We start from the raw sequence: 20,482 nt of genomic DNA, 5'->3' as shown, positions 1-20,482 counted from the left end.
GGATGCCCAAGTCCTTTCTATAAACTGGTGTAGTATTTGCATATAACCTACACACATCCTCTCATATTCTTTAAATCATCTCTAGATTACTTGTAATACCTAATACAATATAAGTGCTACTTAAATAGTTATGCTGTATTGTTTAGGGAATAGTGACAAGAAAAATAAGTCTGCACATGTTCAGGACAGATGTAGCCATCCATTTTTTTCCCCGAAATATTTTTGATCTATGGTTGATTGAATCCAGGGATGAGGAACCCATGGATATGGAGGGCTGACTGTATTTGCCTCGCATGCTAGTCAAGAATGACATTTATTATTTCAAGAGCAAACCAGTGTTGTACGATACTCCAGCTGGAGAATCAGTGTCTATAAAGATGAATTATGTTTCTAAGAGTTTTAATGTTGCTTTGCAGGCCAGTAACTACTCTGGTGTTTGCTTATTTTGTGCCTTTACTACATTTATCGATGATATTCAATATATATTTCAGTAAAATGCAATAAATGTAAAATAAAATTAAGATAGGAAAGTTATTTTACTTTTAGAAAGTATGAAAATTTAAGAAATCCTTGGAGAGCATTAAATTAGCCCCTTGATTTTTAGTAAATGAAATGGAGACTTTTTATATTGTTAAAAATGTATATTTTTAAAGTATGATAATGAAAAATGTTAGGAAAAAAAAGCATATTTTTGAAAAAAGGAGAAAAAGCCACTTATAAACATAGGCATATTTGATAGTTAAGGCAGGTATAAACTCGGTAGCCTCTTTACCTACAAAATTCATACTCATTTGAGCATGCTTTACATGTGGGTATCTTTTTTCTTTTTTTTTCCGATACATTGTACTTTCTTGCTGTTTCAAAATGTTGAGTTTTCTTTTCTTGTACTCTGACTTGAATTACAAACTATTTTATTAGAAAACATTTCTGTCCCTCCTCCTTCTGGAGCTCCACCAGCACCACCTCTGGCACCACTTCTCCCAGTGAGCACTGTGATAGGTGAGATTGCATAGCCATTGGAGCCATTGAACTCACTTTACATAATCATAATAAACTCCTCTGTGCTAGTAGAGTGCTGGCTTTTATAGTTATTAGGTTGCAGGTGATAATACAAAGATTAAAGTATTAAATCTAATATCACTAACTTCTGGTGAAAGGCTTCTGCACTTATACAGTAAACAAATATAAAACAACTTTTTCTGTAATATGAAATGCTTGGTTTATAACCAACTTAATGTGTTTTTAATTTGTTGTTTGTTTAGATTTTTCTAGTGTAATCCCCCCTGCCCCGCACAAGTGAAACTTAATTTGGAACTCTCTGGTATATACAACAGTCAAAGGATCAGGGTGAAGGTGGGGACAGGAGGAGAAAAATTGAAAGGCAAATGATATGTGTGGGATGGGGGTACTCTGAGGCTTTCCTGTGGACCATAGTTTGAAAAACTCTGATATGGCCCAGTTTTTATGACATCTCAGGATGCCATGAAATAGTTTTCTCGATAAAATGCATTTAAATTGTTCACAAGTTGGGGATGACTGAACTGAGCATATAAGGAATTTTAAATATTTTTAAATGTCAATGTAAAAACCATTGAGTCTAGAAATACACAATCGCAGTAATCTGGGTAGAAATGGATAATGAGGTGTTTCAAATAATGAGAGCTGAGTTTCAGGTTAAGTGAAATAAAGCTGTCTAACAACATCTTTTCCAAACATTTGCACATACCAAGGAAAAGAGAGAAAGGAGGTAATAAAATGAAGACCCTAAGAATAGAAATTGTTGGTAGAAAATCTGTGAGAAAAAAATGGCCTCAACCCAATTAATAACCAGAAGAATTAAAATTAAAACCACAGTGAGATACTATTTTATATCCAGCAGACAGGTGAAAAGGTAGAAGTTTGCTAGTACCAGTGTTGGTGAGGATGTGTGTTGGTGAGGAAAGCAAATTGCTGGTGGGAGTTTATTAATTTATATACTCACTTCAGAAAGTAATTTATTGTTACCTAGTCAAGTTGAACATGTACCTACCCTAGATTTCATTTCTACACATTTACCCTAGAGCACTAGTTCTCAAAATATGGTTAAGGGACCCCTGAGGATTACCAAGATCCTTTCATGAAGTTTTTGAGGTCAGAGCTCTATTCATTATTTGTCCTTTTCATTCTCATTCTGTTATAACTATATGGTAGAATTTTCTAGAAGCTGCATGAAGTATGATAAAGTCATTGCTTTGACTCCTAATGAAATGTGTACTTGTGTAGTCATATGTTTTAAAGATATATCAGTTTTAGTATCTAATATGGTAATTATCTACAGCTATAACCCAAGTCAACAAAAGGCTTTTGGGGTTGTCTAAGAGTGGACCCTAAGACCAAAAAGTGTGAAAACTGCTGTGCTAGAGCAGTGGTTTTCAGAGTATCATCCCCAGAAAATCAGTATCTGAGAACTAGTTAGAAATACAAATTCTCAGGTCCCTTCTAGACCTACTTCAATCTGGAAACTCTGAGGATGAGAGTTTCTGCTGTTATAATACAGCAGTCTATATTATAACAAGCTGTCAGGTCGGACACAGTGGCTCACACCTCTAATCCTAGCACTTTGGGAGGCTGAGGCAGGCGGATTGCTTGATCCAGGAGTTTGAGACCAGCCTGGGCAACATAGCAAGACCTCATCTCTGCAAAAAATACAAAAAATTTAGCCGGGCATGGTGATACATGCCTGTAGCCCCAGCTACTTGGGAGGCTGAGGTGGGAGGATGGCTTGAGCCTGGAAGGTAGAGGTTGCAGAGAGCTGAGATTGTGCCACTGCGCTCTAGCCTGGGTGACAGAGTGAGACCCCATCTTAAACAAAATACAAGGCCTCAAGAAGAAATACTGATCAATTATGAAGTTTGAGAACCACTGTCCTAGAGATTCAGGAATTATATTTAGGAATGTTCGTAGTAGTAGTATTGATAACACAAATCTCAATGAAACCAAAATGTCTAATAGTGGTAGAATGGATAAATAAATTATGATATATTTGCATACAAATAAAATAGCAAAAATGAATGACATTGATATGCATAGCCACATGGATGAATTTTTGAAAATATTATCAAGGAAAAAGAGCAATTCAACAATATGTACAGATTCATTCCATTACAAAAGTTTATAAATTTGTAAAAACTGTGTGTATTGTTTAAGGTTATATATGTGTATGTGTGTATATATATATCTATATGATAAAAACTATTTACAGAAGAAAGAGTATGTTTAACATACACCTTGTGGGGGTTGGAATCCAGGAGAGGAGCACACAGGAAGCCTCAGTGATCTTGTTAATATTCGATTTCTTGAGCTGTATATTATTTAAATTTTTTTATACACACATGTCTGTGTATAATTCACATGTATAACATATAATTATGCGTATAAGTCACACACCCTTTGGCATTATTTATTTTATGATAAAATGTTAAATTCTAAAATAGGCTCAGAATTGCTAAATGATTGGCTTTTGTTCTTGAATCACCAATAAAAATAACTCGATTTCTATACACTTTTTTATACAAGCCAGAGAAATGTAAAATCCTTTTACAGAGATTTCTATTAAAAATGGTTGGCTGGGAGTGGTGGCTCACACCTGTAATCCAGCATTTTGGGAGGCCAAGGTGGGAGGATTGCTTGAGCCCAGGACAAGACCACCCTGGGCAACATAGTGAGACTCTGTCTCTACAAAACATAAAAAATTAGCTGGGTTTGGTGGTGCACTCCTATATCCCCAGCTACTCAGGAGGCTGAGGTAGGAGGATTGCTTGAGTACAGGAGGTTGAGGCTGCAGTGAGCTGTGATCCCACCACTGCACTCCAGCCTGGGCGACAGAGTCAGACTCTTTACCCAAAATAAAAAAATAAAACAAAAACAGTTAAAGGCTTACTCTTTTTTTTTTTTTTTTTGAGATGGAGTCTTTCTCTGTCACTCAGGCTGGAATGCAGTGGTGCAGTCTTGGCTCACTGCAACCTCCATCTCCCGGGTTCAAGTGATTCTCCTGTCTCAACCTCCCGAATAGCTGGGATTACAGGCACGTGCTTCCATGCCCGGCTAATTGTTGTATTTTTAGTAGACACGAGTTTTTGCCATGTTGGCCAGGCTGGTCTCAAACTCCTGACCTCAGGTGATCCGCCTGCCTCGGCCTCCCAAAGTGCTGGGATTACAGGCATGAGCCACCGCACCTGGCCCTTAAAGGCTTATTTCTTGGCTCTCTGGAAAAACCTAGCTGTCCAAAATTACTTATTCACAAAGGCTTTTGAATAGACAATTATTTTTAAACTGTTTCTATTTAGAAAATGAGCATGTGGATGATTCAAATAATTAGTGACTGCCTATGACTTGGGAGTTCCAAAATGTTAGATCAGCACTTCTCTTAATGAACAACCTCTGCTGTATGGTTTTATCTAATACCTTGTGTGACCTCTAAGAATGATTAGACAACTGAATGAAGATAAATAGGATGCTGGCTTTTTACTTACTCTGTCATTGTTTGTTGTTTAGATGGGGCAAGGAAAATAATAATAATCCCAAAGTTAACTTTGGAAAGTATAGTTAACTTTAGAGGCTTTGAACTCTACTAACGTTTTAAATATGAAACTTTTGAAATGTTGGGAAAGATGACACTTAATACAATGTTAAGTATTAATATTTTCATCAGTTTTGATATTAACTGATGAAAATATATATATGAGCATGCTAATTTTTTTTTTAAAAAAGCAGATTTTTTGGATGTACTATGGAAAAGAAGCCCTCCAAGCATGGAGAAAGAGAATAGATTTTCTAGACAAAACTACCTTAAAATGCCATATTTTATAGAGTCAAAAAATTTTCTGCTTTTGTCAGTTATAAAAATTTAATAGGGAAAATGTATGTTAATCTTAAAACTTTGGAGATCTACAACAAATCTGACATTACATGAAAGTGCTTTGAAACTAGAAATGGCACTTTTCTTAAAAATGATTTTACTTAATATGTATTGATACTAATAACTGCTAATTCAATAAAAACTCAAAAATATTAGTAAATAAAAATTTATTGTTTAACTTGGATTTGGCTAGACAGAGACTTATCATTATAAGACTCTGTCTAGCCAAATCAAAATTCTGAAAGTTTTGTCAGTGGAAAGGAAGAAATTTGTAAACCAGACATGAATCTACTTATGTCTAAAGACTGATGCCTTCTACCTCACACCGTCTTTTGGTACTTATTGGAAAGACAATTTACATATAAAAGCTATATATTTGAAAATGCACAAACAACTTATATATCATATTAGCAAAGTACCATTTGGGATTATGTTTTTTAAAAGCTTGAGAATATTACTTACTTTTGCAGCTTTCCATGCAGCTGTTTTTTTTCTCTCTGTTTTTGACTTTGGAGATAAAGTTACTGATTTTTATGTTTACTTTTCTCTTTATTTTGTGCCTTGGTCTTGAAAAAGTAATAAATATTTCTTACTGAGGCCCCCTCCCGCTTTGTTCTCCCATCTAAGGTGATTACAATGCTCAAGTCTCTTTGTTGGTTGCCTTTGACTAATGCTTTTCAGCAGCCCCGGGCTCAGCTCCTGGTTCCCAGTATGGCACAATGACCAGGCAGATATCTCGACACAACTCTACTACTTCTTCGACATCTTCTGGTGGATACAGACGAACTCCCTCTGTGACTGCTCAATTTTCTGCTCAGCCTCATGTTAATGGAGGTCCACTTTATTCTCAAAATTCAAGTAAGCTTGTGCTTTGCAGGCATACAGCAACAGTGGAGCTCCTTTTGAAGGAAATTATTTGAAACTGTTATTCTTGCCAGTGATAGACAACAATTGAAAACCATGCTGTTTCATGTTTATTTTTGTTTTAGGATATTAGTCCTTGAATCATACCATTTTAAGAGTAATTGCTTACCACTTTCTCTTCCAAAATTTAGACTTACCAAGTATACTTAACTAAATTTATCGAGACATGTCTATATTGAGTATACTAAAATTTAACTTTAATATGCTATTTTATTACGTAAGTAGAACTAGAGAACAAAAACATTGCAGAAATAAACTGAATTTATTGGCATGTTTGAGACAGCGTAGTAATGGTAAAATAAAAGACACAAACATTGTCAAAGTTTTCCTTTAAATTAATATAATGAAATTGCTGGCTATCACTTTTAAGGTCATTAACTTATTCAGAAATGAGTTCAAAACCGATTAAAACTGTTTGTGATGCCTGCTTAATTACTCTGTCTTTGAATAATTCTAATGGTGGGAATTTCTCTTGGTATCTTTCTGTTTACCTCAAATTGCACATCTCAACACTAATTGCAGTCAGTGTTTAAAAGCTGGTAAGAGAAGAAAATAGTTTTAGCATATAATGTTAGGAAGTTGGAATAGTGTAGGTAGTCATTAATATCACTTTCCATATTAAGATGTTCAATGCAAAAAGGAAAAAAAGAAAACAAAATTAGAAATGAACCTGTTGTCCACTGTTTGCTTTTAGCTTAAAAAGTTGTGCCCACTGGGCATAGACTGAGACAAGCTTTCCTACATGGCTTTTGTGGCTCTTTCTAGAGCCACATGTTATTTTAGTTTATGTAAAAACACTTAATACTCAGTGAATTCTCCATATTTACATAGGAGGTTGCTTTAAGTTCTTTTTATTTATAATGAATGACCTGTATATGTATTTTAAAGCAGAGCTAGGGGAAAGTTTTTTTTGTTTTTTTTTTTGAGATGGTGTTTCGCTCTTGTCGCCCAGGCTGGAGTGCAGTGGCGCGATCTCGGCCCACTGCAACCTCACCCTCCCAGGTTCAAGCGATTCTCCTGCCTTAGCCACCTGAGTAGCTGGGATTACAGGTGCCTGCCACTACACCTAGCTAATTTTTGTATTTTTAGTAGGGACAGCATTTCACCACGTTGGCCAGGCTGGTCTCGAACTCCTGATCTCAGGGGATCCACCCACTTCAGCCTCCAAAAGAGCTGGGATTACAGGCGTGAGCCACTGCTCCCAGCTGAAAGTTCTCATTAGTTTTTTGTTTAAATTTGAAAGATAAATTATGTTATAGCAAAAATTCCTAATAATTGAAAACCACTTTATCAGAAATAATCAAAATTCACAAATAATCCCAAAATTTATATAGCTTTTTTTCCAGACTAAAATATTAAAGCTACTGAGAAGTGTTAAACTTCACTAAATAGGATTTTACCTAACATTTGGTATCAAAAGGTAGCCAGTGTCTGTCTAAATATTCCAGATTATCTAATAATTCACTTATTTTATCAACTTTATTTTTTTCATATTCTGAATTTTTAGATCCCATCTTTTTGTTTATTATTTTTCTTTTCCCCACTTAGACATTTAATTTACTCTGCAAATAGGATTTTTGGTGACTTTTTTATATAATACATAGTTTTATTTTAGCAATGCTTGTGTGGATTATTTTCAAACAGGATACTTTAATTAATGACCACATTCTTTTGAATATTGGAAAGCAAATTTGGCCTCAGATTTTAAATAAATTATTATGTTTTGTCAAATTAATTATCCTTCAATCTGAGTTACTGTTGGTGTTGTAATAGTAGTAGTAGTATGTGAATGTTTTTAGTGTTTCGATGTGCACATTTTCCCTTCTGTCTAAATGTAGTAATGATTAGTATCTTCGCAGCATAGCGTTTCTTTTTCATTACATACTAACCAGCATGGCTAGTTGCTAAGAGTTGTTTCTAAACACTTTTTTAGGTTTGTGAGAGTTTTTTGTTTTTTAAGTCAAAACCTCTAACCTTTTATTTAGGAGCCTTCTATAGAGTATTAGAATGAAATAGGATTGCTTTCATAGTGAATTGAATGTTATCTTTAGCTATACAGTGAATATTAATGCACATAATTGCTTTGTTACTTCTTTGAACACTGAACTTCTTTCAAATTTTTATGCTTACCAACAGAATTTGCATGTTGGATTAATTGAAACAACCTTTTGATTAATCCTTGGTAACCAATAAATTGTTTTTCTCTATCAATTTAGTGTTACTACTTGGTGACCACCAATAGACTAAATTTTGCTATCTAGTCCTACTGACTTTTTCTAAGCAATCTTTGGCAATTACTGTCTTGTTAAAGTGAGACAAAGTCACAAACATATGAATGTTTACTTCTAGTGTATGTTATAATTTTTAATACATGAGTATTTGGTATTAATTTCCTGTCAATTATGTCATCTCCACAAATACATGTGAATGTGTTTCAAGCTATCCAATGAGTTGTTAAAAATTGCTTTAATGCAAAGAACTACATATTTTAACTTATTGGAGATCAGGTTTCCTTTTTCAGAACAGTGATAAAAAGGTCACTTTTGAGATATCCCATGAAACTCTGAATGATTAACATGATATATTCCCTTGTAAATTTAGGACTGATATTTTTAAAAATAAAATTGCCAACTTAAAAAAATAACAACCTTGTTTTACAAACAAGAGTTTTTCCTGGAGAGCTGTGTGTGAATTTAGATATATAATAAGAACTGTCTTTAAAGGAAACCTGTGATTAATATTTTTATTGATATATGAAATAAACAGCTATTATGTATTTGTTTTATTTATGTGGGTCCTAATTTACAACATTACCTTAAAGCTAGACAAACCTGTTATAGCTATGGCAAAGACACAATATTCTGGAAACCTATGTAGGTATTTCATTGTTACCTATTTTAGAAGTCTTTCCTTAGAATTTGAAAATTTTATTTTACTAAAATGAATGTGATGGTAAATTTAAATCTTCCCCAAACAATATAACATTAGGATTAAATTAAGTATATTTGTTCTTTTATAAAATTAATTAATTGGCTAAGCACAACTTGGCCTTTAGGTTTGCTTGTGGGAAATGTACTCAAGGTTCTGCAGGTTTTTGTTTTGTTTTTTGTTTTGTTTTGTTTCATTTGCAAACTGTTCTTTGCATACTTACGTTTGTGGTCCTTGTAACTGACTTCTGCTTTTTGTTTGTTTCCTTTTCTTTCCTTTATCTGTTTTACTTCCCCCATACTGTGTTGTTGCTACCAGTTTCTATTGCTCCACCCCCTCCCCCTATGCCTCAGTTGACTCCACAGATACCTCTCACAGGCTTCGTGGCCAGGGTGCAGGAAAACAGTAAGTTTGGAAAAACTGAGCTATGGAAGAGTAGAGGCTGTCTCCTTATAGCATGCATGGCTGACGATGAGTCGTCGTTTTCCTTACTTTTACTGAGAAGCTAATCTTATCTTGAAAATAGGTGCAGATATGTTACTGAAACTGAAGAGCACGGTCTTCAGTTTTTTCTCTTTGTGTGCATGGTTACTGACCCATATAAATTTGAAAGCTGCAATTTTCTTATGTCTTTACATGATCTAAAACAGGAGATCTGATCTTTACATATTCTTAAGGAAAGAATAATCAAACACAAAAATTCAAATTATATGGAAACTTTTAGCTTCTAACAGTTACTAGAGTTAGAAGACATTTTTTATTCTAATAAATTTATCAAGATATAGGTAGATATACTGTAAGATTAAATTTAATATGAAATTGGAACAGGTTTTCCCCCCTTAATTTCAAAATTTTAGGGAAAGCTTTGTAGCCTTAGATTTTCGTACATACATGATATTGAACCTACGTAAAGGTTCATTGTTAGGATAAGATTGAATGACCAAGAATAAGTAAATTACATTCATGCTATCCATTTCAGTGTGAGTGATAAGCAATTTAGCATTCTTTTCACATTTTGGCTACATCCAGGCCCACGAAGATTGTTTCTGAATATGAAAATCAGTTAACTTTTTTAGATCTTCTCTTGAATGAAGTTCAGGGATTTTTTTTTTTTTTTTTTTTGGGAAGTTATTTTGGATATATGGTTTTAATCAGGATAGGCTAGTTTATATTACTGCCTGATTACTTTTGAAATTCCAGAAGATGTGTAATCTTAACTGCATGATCACAGTGAATGTTCTATAAAGTGAAAAATACCACTATTACTGAATTATAATACGCTAGAATAGCTGTTGATGGTAATATGGTCTATTTTTAATTTACTTTATTTGGACCATCACCATGAAAATAAATCTCAGGATGGTTTGAACAAATGAATAACCCACTTGCCCAGCCTATCCTCCAAGAGAATATATTGTGGCAAATTCCATTCTTCAGCTTTTGCTGACCCTGTTGTGTTACTCTCCCCATTCCCTCCCTTCTGCCAGTCAAATATTTGTGTACCCGATGTTACGTGCCAGACTCTGGGAAGAATACCAGCAGTTTAAGACAAAAGCCTCTTCCTTCAGGAAATGTGTGATCCAATTGGCTTGTTATAAAATGTTGTTTCGTAATGTTGAAATTTCTGAGTGTAAGCCATCCTTACTGTTAATATGTGTTTGAAAACCCTAATGTGTGCAAACATTTAAAAAGATATGAATAATCAGCCTGGGCAACACGAAAAGACTCTGTCTGTACAAAAAATAAAAAATTAGCCAGGTGTAGTGGCATGTGCCTGTAGTTCCAGCTACTAGGGAGGCTGAGGCTGGGGCATCATTTGAGTCCAGGCCATCAAGGCTGCAGTGAGCCATGATCGCACTACTGCACTCCAGCCTAGAAGTGCAAAAATAAATAGAGTGCAAAAATAAATAAATGCATGGATGGATGGATAGATAGATGTGAATCTTATTTTTAAAAATAAATGAGTAAGGGTAAACTGCTAGTCATTAATGCTGCAGAGTTTAAAAACAAGGCCAGTGTGAACTTTTGAACTGCCATATCACTAAGAATTATTAGGAAATAATTTAAAATAGCCATAATGAACATCAGTTTTGTGGGTCCAAAGGTGACTGACTAGCTATTTGGTAAATCTTTTCTTTATATAGAAATCCAGTATTAGTGTACATTATTCTAGGCATGTGTGGTCTTTGCTAAAGAGGCTCTTGATACTATATTAGTTCTTTTTACCAAACATATGAACTTGGGTCAGTCAGTGATTCTCCTTGTGCCACAGATTCCCTAACTTTATTTGGTTTCTGTTTTCTTTGAAAGTGTGTTAGGAAGATTGGTGTTAAAATATGTATCAGTACTTTAAATGTTTTATGAAGTACAAATTTTATGTGTTCTCTTAAATACCCAGTTTCTTATGACACTCAAAGTGGGTGATAATGAATGCATGTAGCAGCCTATTAATAAGTGTTTCAGTTTAAGATATGAGCCTCTAAAAAAGTCAGCAGTGTGTTTACATCTCTTTATGATTATGCAGAGAATTAGATTAACCAAGACTTCTGCCATAATTTGAAGATAAGACATGTAGATTTACAGCAGTTGGACATAAAGACAATTTCGTGAAAACATTAAACTAGTATGATAAATCAAGAGTAAATGCAAGGTACCCACATACATAATTTACACATTAAGCCAAATTAAGGATATGAACTATGGCTGTTTGATGTCAGGAGGGGTCTGTACCCATTTTCCTCTCCTCAATAATATTAAGAAGTTTTATAGAGGAAGTTATGGGCAAAGATAAAATGGATCTAGGAATGAGGCAGAAAAATTAATTGTAGACCCGTTTGATAGGTGTTAGAGTGAGCATTACCATATAGGGTTTGTTTTCTAATAGCCCTTTCATCCCTCAAGAGGATAAAATAGAAATCACAGCATTGAAATGGTTATGGAAATAGGGTCATTATCTGCAAATATTTTAAACCTGGATCCCTTGGTTGTATATTCAGCACATTATTCCAAGGAGGGCAGAGTAAACGTTTAAACCTGTATGACAGAAAGATTATGGCTGATTTCTTTGGTCACGTAAATAGCCCCAAAAATTGGCATTTGATTTAGTATGTTTGTATTATGAACTTCTCCCCTGCAGGAATTATATAATTCCTGTATCAATTTGTATGAAAACATTTTCATATGTCTTTTGAACTTTTAAAGAAATTTATTGGTCAGAAATTTAAGTTAAGCATTAATTGGGTTCCAGCTTTGAATTCTTTAAATATTAGGAGCATTTTTACCTGCTATTATACTAGTTCATTGAACAGAGCTCTAGCCTGACATTTTCCCATTTCCCTGTTTACACCTTTGACTATGTAAAGCACACACATATATACTGACCACGACCATCTAGAGTTTGAGGTATGAGTCATTTTTATTGTTTTGTTTACTGTAAGTTCCTTTTTGTTGGTTTTTTTAATTACATCTTCAACACTTTATGTTTAAATCTTAATTGTTGATGTATTCTTAGAAAATCGAATCTTTAGGATCTAGGCTTTCCCTCATCCCGTGCTTATGTTTTACTAGCAATAATGCAAAATTTTAGCTTGCTTTCTACATTAAAAAACTGATTATGAATATAAACATTTTTGAAAATAATTAGATTTTCTACTGGTTGGGGATTCTTTTTCCATTTTTTCAACTTGTAAAATGTAAATAACAGAGTAGAAAATCTGCACACAGAAGCAGACCTAATACCACCAACTTTACTTTTCTCTCCATCAAAACAAACAATAATCAACAAAGAAACAAAAATCTGTCCACAGGAGACTGAATTTTTAGGGAACCAAAGCTGTTTCAAGCCAAAATCAGGGGCATGAATGAGCAGAGTGAAAAGTGATCAAACCATTAATGTAATGTTACTCATATCATTTACTGCAGTCCAAATGACAAAAGTGACATAGATTCATTTTAGGTTGATTGTTAACATTTGTCCCGATCTGAACCTTGGAATAAGGAAACTACTCCTATAATCCTTATAAAAAGAGACATTGTCTCCTAACACCCTGCATTCATTAATTTGTAGTACTTCCAGATACCCTTATTTTTAGCTCATTTTGTTATTTTTAAATGATTCTTGAGTAGCATAAATTTTAACACACCAAGCTTTTATTTCTAATCATTGCATGTTTTATTATAGTGCATGCTGTACTTAAGTTAGAGCTTTCTTAAATTCTATTAACTTATAAGTTTCCATCTAGACATATTTTTGATTCAAATCAATCATATGAATCTTTTTAGTTGCTGATAGTCCAACTCCACCGCCACCACCTCCACCAGATGACATTCCTATGTTTGATGACTCTCCACCTCCCCCACCACCACCTCCAGTGGATTATGAAGATGAGGAAGCTGCAGTAGTTCAGTATAATGATCCATATGCAGATGGGGATCCTGCTTGGGCCCCCAAGAATTATATTGAGAAAGGTAAGTTACAGTCATTGAGTTGATGTGAAGGAAAATAAACTAATTGTAGAAATTTAGAACTATAAAGAACATCTAATCCAATGTTTCTCAACCTTTTAAACTGCCTTACCAACCAAGATGATTTACTTAAACCTTACTTCCTAAGTTTTGTATTATTTCCAGTGTACAGGCGGATTCTTTGTATTTTAAATTAAAATTGCAGTGTTAGATTTGCTTTCAAACTATGTAAGCATTCAGCTGAAGATTAACTTGCTGGACGGCATTTTATAGATGAAACAGCTAAGGCACAAAAATGGAGTTATATGTAATTAGTAAAGATTTTAAAAGTTCTGTCAAGCTCTATTGATTACCTTTCATATCTAAATATAGACGGTCCCTGATTTATGATGGTTCACTTTAGGATCTTTTCAACTTTATGATGGTACAAAAATGATATGCATTCAGTATGCTTCTCAACTTATGATGGAGCTTTGCCTGGATAAAACTGTTATAAGTAAAAAAATATAAGTTGAAAATGTACTTTCAATTTACAATATTTTCCACTAAACAGTGGGTTTATTGGGACATAACCCCATTGTATGTAAGTGGAGCAGCATCTGTCTTTAAAAATATATTAGTACTATCATGAGAAAAGCCTCAATTAAGGTTTCAATTAGGTGATTTTATAAAACAGAAGACAAATTATCAGGATTGTATTTCATGAAATTATGAACTACTCTAAAGTCTAATTTACCTACAGTACCCGATATTCACTATAATCATCTATTAAGAAATATAGGTGGGGAAGAAACAAATCCTGTTTCTAGTTTTTTTTTTCATCCAGTTCTGTGCTATTTTAAAATCTGTATTTCTTCTTGCAGAAGTGGGAATCAATTAAAAATAAAATCTGTATTTCTATAGAGTTCTGAAAAATGCTTGTGATTTAGTTGAACACTTTTGGTTACCTTTGAAATATATTTCCTTCTATTGACTTTACTGGGTTAACGGACTTTAAGCAAGTAGCTGTAGCTCTTGAGACCAGCAGCATTCTTTCCTGCCCAAGTTTTGGATATGTGGCAAAAGTAAATTTGTTTTCCTTTTATATTTTTTTATTTTTTGAGACGGAGTCTTGCTCTGTCTCCCAGGCTGGAGTGCAGTGGTGCAATCTCGGCTTACTGCAACTTCCGCCTCCCGGGTTCAAGCAATTCCCCTGCCTCAGCCTCTTAAGTAGCTGGGATTACAGGTGCCCGCCACCACGCCCAGCTAACTTTTGTATTTTTAGTAGAGACAGGGTTTTGCCATGTTGGCCAGGCTGGTCTTGAACTCCTGACCTCAAGTGATCTGCCCGTCTCAGCCTCCCTGTGCTGGGATTACCGGCATGAGCCACTAAGCGTGGCCTTATATTTTTAAACAGTAAATAATTTACATATTGTTAAGAAAGTCTTAAATATTCTACTTTAGATTCCCATATACCTTCAAGTAGAGAGCTGTTGTTACTTAGGAGGATGATAAACTTGAGTGGCCTTGAATTGTGTTTTTACCCGTATTTTCTTACTTGGTAAAGCAAATTAACTATGAAAATGGGACCATATTTATATAAGTTGACAAATTTGGCATGATATATTGGGTAATATATTTGATAGTAGAGGAGGATTAAAAAGTATATTCCCAAGAACTAGGGGTGAGCACACTTTGTTTGGTATAAAGCCAGATAGTAAATATTTTAAACTTTGCTGGCTATACAGTCTCTGTCACAACTACTCAGTCCTGTTATTGTAGCGTAAAAGCAGACATAGACAATACGTGAGTAAGTAGATGTGGCCATATTGTAATAAACCTTTATTTACAAAAAATGTGGTGGTTTGGATTTGTCCATGGGCCGTTTTATACATTTTGGATTACTTTCTCTTTCCATAGCAGTTTGCAAAGGAAGTGAATATAGGCTGAGCATCCCTATCTGAAAGTCCCAAATTCAAAATGCTCCAAAATCCAAAATGAGTTCCAACATGATGCTGCAAGGGGGAAATTCCACACCTGACCTCACGTGATGGGTCACAATCAAAATGCAGGCACATGACACAGTTTATTCAGTGTTCCCAAGGGAAAAATAAAATTACCTTCAGGCTATGTGTATAAGGTGTATGTGAAACAAAAATGAGTTTTGAGTTTAGACTTGGGTCCCATCTCCAAGATATCTCATTACGCATATGTAAAATTCCAAAATCTGAAAATCCCAAATCCAAAGCAGTTCTGATCCCAGGCATTTCAGATGAGGGCTACTCAACCTGCATCTTGAACTGAGAAAATTACAGACACCACAGAATTGCAAAGTTCTCTAAGTATTAATTAAAATCCTTTCAAGTAAATATTCTTTAAAAAAAGATCTGGGGACAGTCCCTTAAATTAGCATGGGTTCTTGAATGAGTAGGATGTGATTTACCTTCCAGTAACTGTGTTTTTTTCAAATTAGATAGCTTGGGTTGTTACCTGGTTTACTGAATGGCTATGCAGCTTTCTTTGCCTGATAATTATTTTGAAAAGCCAGTGCTTTGCATATGATAGGCACTTGGTATTTGAATGAATTGAAACATCTAATAAATTCTAAAATTCAGAGAGCTTTCTTAAAGTGATTGACAGAACCTATTGACCTATTCAGTCTAATCAGATTGTCATTTGGCTCTAAGATTAAGCCAATGATTTAAGTACATGGTTGGCCACTGACCTACTTATATTGATAGATACAAAAATTAAGAAATCTTCATAAAAAGTTAGTTTTGCTGTGCTATATATTTAATTGGCTTTGTCTTAAAATTCAAGTAAATGTTGGATATAGTGCACTCATGTGATATTTCAACTGTTTTTTCCATAGTTGTTGCAATATATGATTATACAAAAGACAAGGATGATGAGCTGTCATTTATGGAGGGTGCAATCATTTATGTTATAAAGAAGAATGATGATGGCTGGTATGAAGGAGTCTGCAATCGAGTGACTGGTCTGTTCCCTGGGAACTATGTTGAATCAATCATGCACTATACTGATTAATTTTTTTTTTTTTTGCTTTTGAAGTAGATTCTTATTACTCAGTCATACTGTGGGACTATTATGGTTAACAGAACTGTCTTAATATGTTTTAAAATGTGCCCATATTTTCAGAACATGCTGTTTTATTGGTAAATTGAATGTCTACCTGTAAGCATAAATCTTTGAGGCAGTTCGTGTATTGCTGAATAGCAATTTATACAAGAAGCTGTCCATAACTGATGATGCTTATGTACTTACTTACACATTTTTAACTTTCTGACCAGCCTAAATATTCTGGGGGAAGTGGGGTATAATATTTAACGAATCATGATTCAGATTGTACCATTACATGTTTCAGTGCAGCATGGTTACTAACGCTATGTCAGACTAATATTAAAATCAGAAAATTTAAATGCTGGTGCTGGTCAGACTTTTTTTGTTAGATTCTCTCATTTAAAAAAAATACTGTTTGTTTAAAGCATGCATAAAAATTTATGTATTGAAATATACTTAAAAATTCAAGATGCTTCCCATTTGTGTAATATTTACCTGGAGGACTCGTACTTAGGTGTCTTAACATGAATTGAGTCTCCAAGGTCTCCATGTGAAACAAAAGAAGCAAAAAGAGAATTATCTGTAATGTTGTAATTTGTACCTAAGTTTTTTAATGAGTGAAATTTGCATTATAAAATTTTTCCATTCATAAATACATAAGTGAACCAAAGGTTTTTGTCCTTTCCTTCACTGGTTTGCTTTAAAAAAAAATAAAAGATAATGATTTATTGCAGAATTATGGTTCTATTTTCTCAATATGTTAACTTGGAAAAAAATTTTAGCCTTATCTTAATCTGTCCCAACAGCAATGTGACGGATTTTTGCAGATTCAAAATCTGCAATGGTTATTTACAAGTCAATCTACTGAATTCCTTTTTTAAAGAATCTTTTGAAGCTAAGAAAATGTGTCAAATTGTGTGCATTCATTCTGTAGGTAAAATTCTTAAGGATTGCTATGTCAGTCCTTCAGTTTTACAGTGAACTGTTGTACACTGGTTCAATGAAAGGAAGTTAAAAGTACCTTTTACATATTGTAAAAGTGGATACAGTTGATTTGTGAGTAGCCACTCTTTAATCCCTTACCTGGCACTAGCAACATTAGAATTTTAAAATAAAATAATTGGGAAAGAAGGTGGGTCATGTATTAATCAGTGAACAGAGATTTACCTAACCAACGGACTTGTATTGTCTTTTGACATAATCGAAATGCAACACATGCACTTTGTGTGTCTCCTCTTAATTTAAGGGAGGGCTGAGGGATGTTTTCTCTTCTTGTCTTGTGTATAATTCTCTATTGCTTAGGATATTAAAGTAGAGCACTCAAGTGTGGGTTTCTGTGTTATTGAGGATTTGTTTGGAATTCAAATTACAGTTATGTACTGGATGCCACAGGCTTATAACAGCATAGTGAATGGTAAGACTAGTGCAAAACAGTTACTTCTGAAAATTAAAGACCATTATTGCTACCAAATCAATGTGACTATTTCATATGCATTTTGCCTTTGTTAATTTTAAACAAAGTTATCATTAGTGATCAGCTAGCTACCTTCTACTTTCCATTTTTCAAGTGGATTGTTCTCTTAATTTGTATATAACCTGTTGTCTAAATTTTATGTACAGTCTTTTATAATAAACCATTCTCCTATATGAAATTTTGGATACTGTTAAAATATAACTGATGTGGACTTCAATGCAGACTTCACATTTTTTCTGACCTTTACTCCTATGGTAAATCAAGACAAACCATTTGAATTTTAACATTGGTTATTTATTTGTGTAATGGCCTTACATGTGGATATTAACAGTGTAAACAATACCACATATAACCATCAAGATACCTTGATTATAATTTATAGGACTAGAATTTATAGGACTAGATGGTTTAATTACATTTAAAAAGTTTTCTGAAAAAACTTTTGCAATAAAAAAAATAAATTGCCCATCAATAAGTTTGATATCTTTTAAAATGATTTTTGGTTATCTGCACATGAAGCAAACAAAGTGTATTCCACAAAATTCTTTAGGCACAGTCTGGTAAGATAGCTGCCAGAAAGAACAGAAAGAGTTGTCATTTATCTCTTGTGAGTACAGTTTCTGAAAGCTGAATGAGGGCATCTCTTTCTGGGGATGGTCGAAGTTTACTGATCTGTCTTATTGCTTCATGGCAGTACTGCTGGGCGAGGTAGGTTGTTTGTTGCACACCATCACTCTACAAGATACAGAACAAAACAGAACAGATGCCTGTCACTGACTGAATCAGCGTTTTAACTTCCTGCTATAATAAATGAACACACAGTTTTGAGATCAGATGAGCTGAGGGTTACAGTTAACAGTCAAACTACATCTCTAATGTTCTTTTCCCCAGTGCTAACTTCCTTTAGGCCTTTTTCTCATATTGAAGCAAATTTTTATTCTATTAGCATGCAAAGCAACTAGCTCATCAATATTACATAGTCATCAGTTTTCCCCTAATTTTTACTTACGAGAATTTCTCAAAAGTTCTACGTACAAAGTATCTTTATACAACATTTTTAAACGTAAAAAAAACACAAGTAAAACTTAACTTAAAAAATAAAGAATAAAGACATAACAAAATGAAAGTACAGAGGGTTTATGATGAAAATCAGCTTCCTTTCTTCCAAAGGCACTCACTTTATCCATTAGTTTTTTTCTTTTCTTTTCTTTTCTTTTTGAGACAGGGTCTCACTCTGTCACCCAAGCTAGAGTGCATGGCGTGATCTTGGCTCACTGCAACCTTCACCTCCCGGGTTCAAGCGATTGTCCTGCCTCAGCCTCCCAAGTAGCTGGGACTACAGGCGCATGCCACCATGCCCGGCTAATTTTTGTATTTTTAGTAGAGATGGGGTTTTGTCATGTTGGCCAGGCTGGTCTCGAACTCCTGGCCTCAAATGATCCGCCTGCCTTGGCCTCCCAAAGTGCTGGGATTACAGGTGTGAGCCACCATGCCCAGCCTAGTTTTTATTTCTTGATTACCAATTTTAGTTATTATCTGTTACCTTTTTGTTAAGATGAGGATTTAGCCCACCCATATTGTGCCGCCTCATCATTACACTGCTGTCTTTAGTTGTTTTGTTGATTACTTCTGTTAGGTAGCATCAACTTCAGATTTTATCTTGTATGAGCTCCTGTCCTTTCCTTGAACTATACTGTTAGACTATAGATGTTTATATTCTCTTCTGTAACCATGTTTTAAAATATTGGTTCTTTCTAAAAGCCAAATACTAATAAAGTATCATTTCTATGATCTAAAAATATTTCCTGCAGAATCAAGTCCTATACTATAATTCTATTTCCTTCTCCATGGCTCATGATCCCTCTGACATTTATTTATTTATTTTAATTTTTTTTTGAGATGGAATCTTGCTCTGTCGCCCAGGCTGGAGTGCAGTGGCGTGATCTTGGCTCACTGCAACCTCTGCCTCCCAGGCTCAAGGGATTCTCGTGCCTCAGCCTCCTAAGTAGCTAGGATTACAGGCGTGCACTACCACGCCTGGCTAATGTTTGTATTTTTAGTAGAGACGGGGTTTCACCATGTTGGCCAGGCTGGTCTCAAACTCCTGACCTCAAGTGATCCACCCACCTCGGCCTCCCAAAGTGCTGGGATTACAGGCGTGAGCCACTGCGCCCGGACCCCTCTGACATTTAGAAATGCAATATTCCTAACACTGTGGTTGAAATATATCTGATTTTCTATACCAATTGCTCAAAACATGACACATTTTAGTTTGTTGTTCCTTTTTGTACAGAAGCCTGCCTTCTCTCAGTGTTTTCCACACATTTTCCCGAAGTACATCTGCACATAACCTACCCAGAAAGTGTTCGTGGGGGCTGAGTGCGGTGGCTCACACCTGTAATCCCAGCACTTTGGGAGGCTGAGGTGGGTGGATCACGATGTCGAGATCGAGACCATAATGGCCAACATGATGAAACCCCGTCTCTACTAAAAATACAAAAATCAGCTGGGCGTGGTGGTGGGCGCCTGTAGTCCCAGCTACTCGGGAGGCAGAGGCAGGAGAATCACTTGAACCCGGGAGGCGGAGGTTGCAGTGAGCCGAGATTGTGCCACTGAACTTGAGCCTGGCAACAGAGCAAGACTCCGTCAATGTTTTAGTCCTGATGTGTGGTGACTTTCTTTTGCCTTCAGATTTAATGGATCCTAGGTTTAAAATGTTTCATCCTCATTTGGAA

The 20,482-nt window shown here is 34.9% G+C and overlaps 2 protein-coding genes across 17 annotated transcripts in view; one reads left to right on the top strand and one right to left on the bottom strand.

The window, feature by feature from the left end:
- The window catches only part of ABI1 (abl interactor 1), a 117,816-nt gene extending 99,891 nt beyond the window's left edge, over positions 1-17,925 (top strand). For 2 of the 12 annotated variants that reach the window (XM_009245188.3, XM_009245187.3), the window contains 4 exons: positions 5,582-5,755; positions 9,068-9,154; positions 13,031-13,216; positions 16,065-17,925. In XM_009245188.3, the coding sequence (XP_009243463.1) occupies positions 5,582-5,755; positions 9,068-9,154; positions 13,031-13,216; positions 16,065-16,240 (623 nt within the window). In that variant the 3' untranslated portion in view covers positions 16,241-17,925. 12 annotated transcript variants of the gene reach the window in all.
- Positions 17,926-18,019: 94 nt separating this feature from the next.
- PDSS1 (decaprenyl diphosphate synthase subunit 1) overlaps positions 18,020-20,482 on the bottom strand; it is a 50,339-nt gene continuing 47,876 nt past the window's right edge. For all 5 annotated transcript variants that reach the window (XM_002820609.5, XM_054523148.2, XM_054523150.2 and 2 more), the window contains one exon: positions 18,020-18,482. In XM_002820609.5, coding sequence (XP_002820655.2) covers positions 18,342-18,482 — 141 coding nt within the window. In that variant the 3' untranslated portion in view covers positions 18,020-18,341. The remainder of the gene's footprint in view (positions 18,483-20,482) is intronic.

The sequence above is a fragment of the Pongo abelii genome, chromosome 8 (genome assembly GCF_028885655.2).
Source record: "Pongo abelii isolate AG06213 chromosome 8, NHGRI_mPonAbe1-v2.0_pri, whole genome shotgun sequence".
Lineage (NCBI taxonomy): Eukaryota > Metazoa > Chordata > Mammalia > Primates > Hominidae > Pongo > Pongo abelii.
The sequence above is the reverse complement of the archived record's forward strand: the minus strand, read 5'-3'. Positions and strand labels throughout refer to the sequence as shown.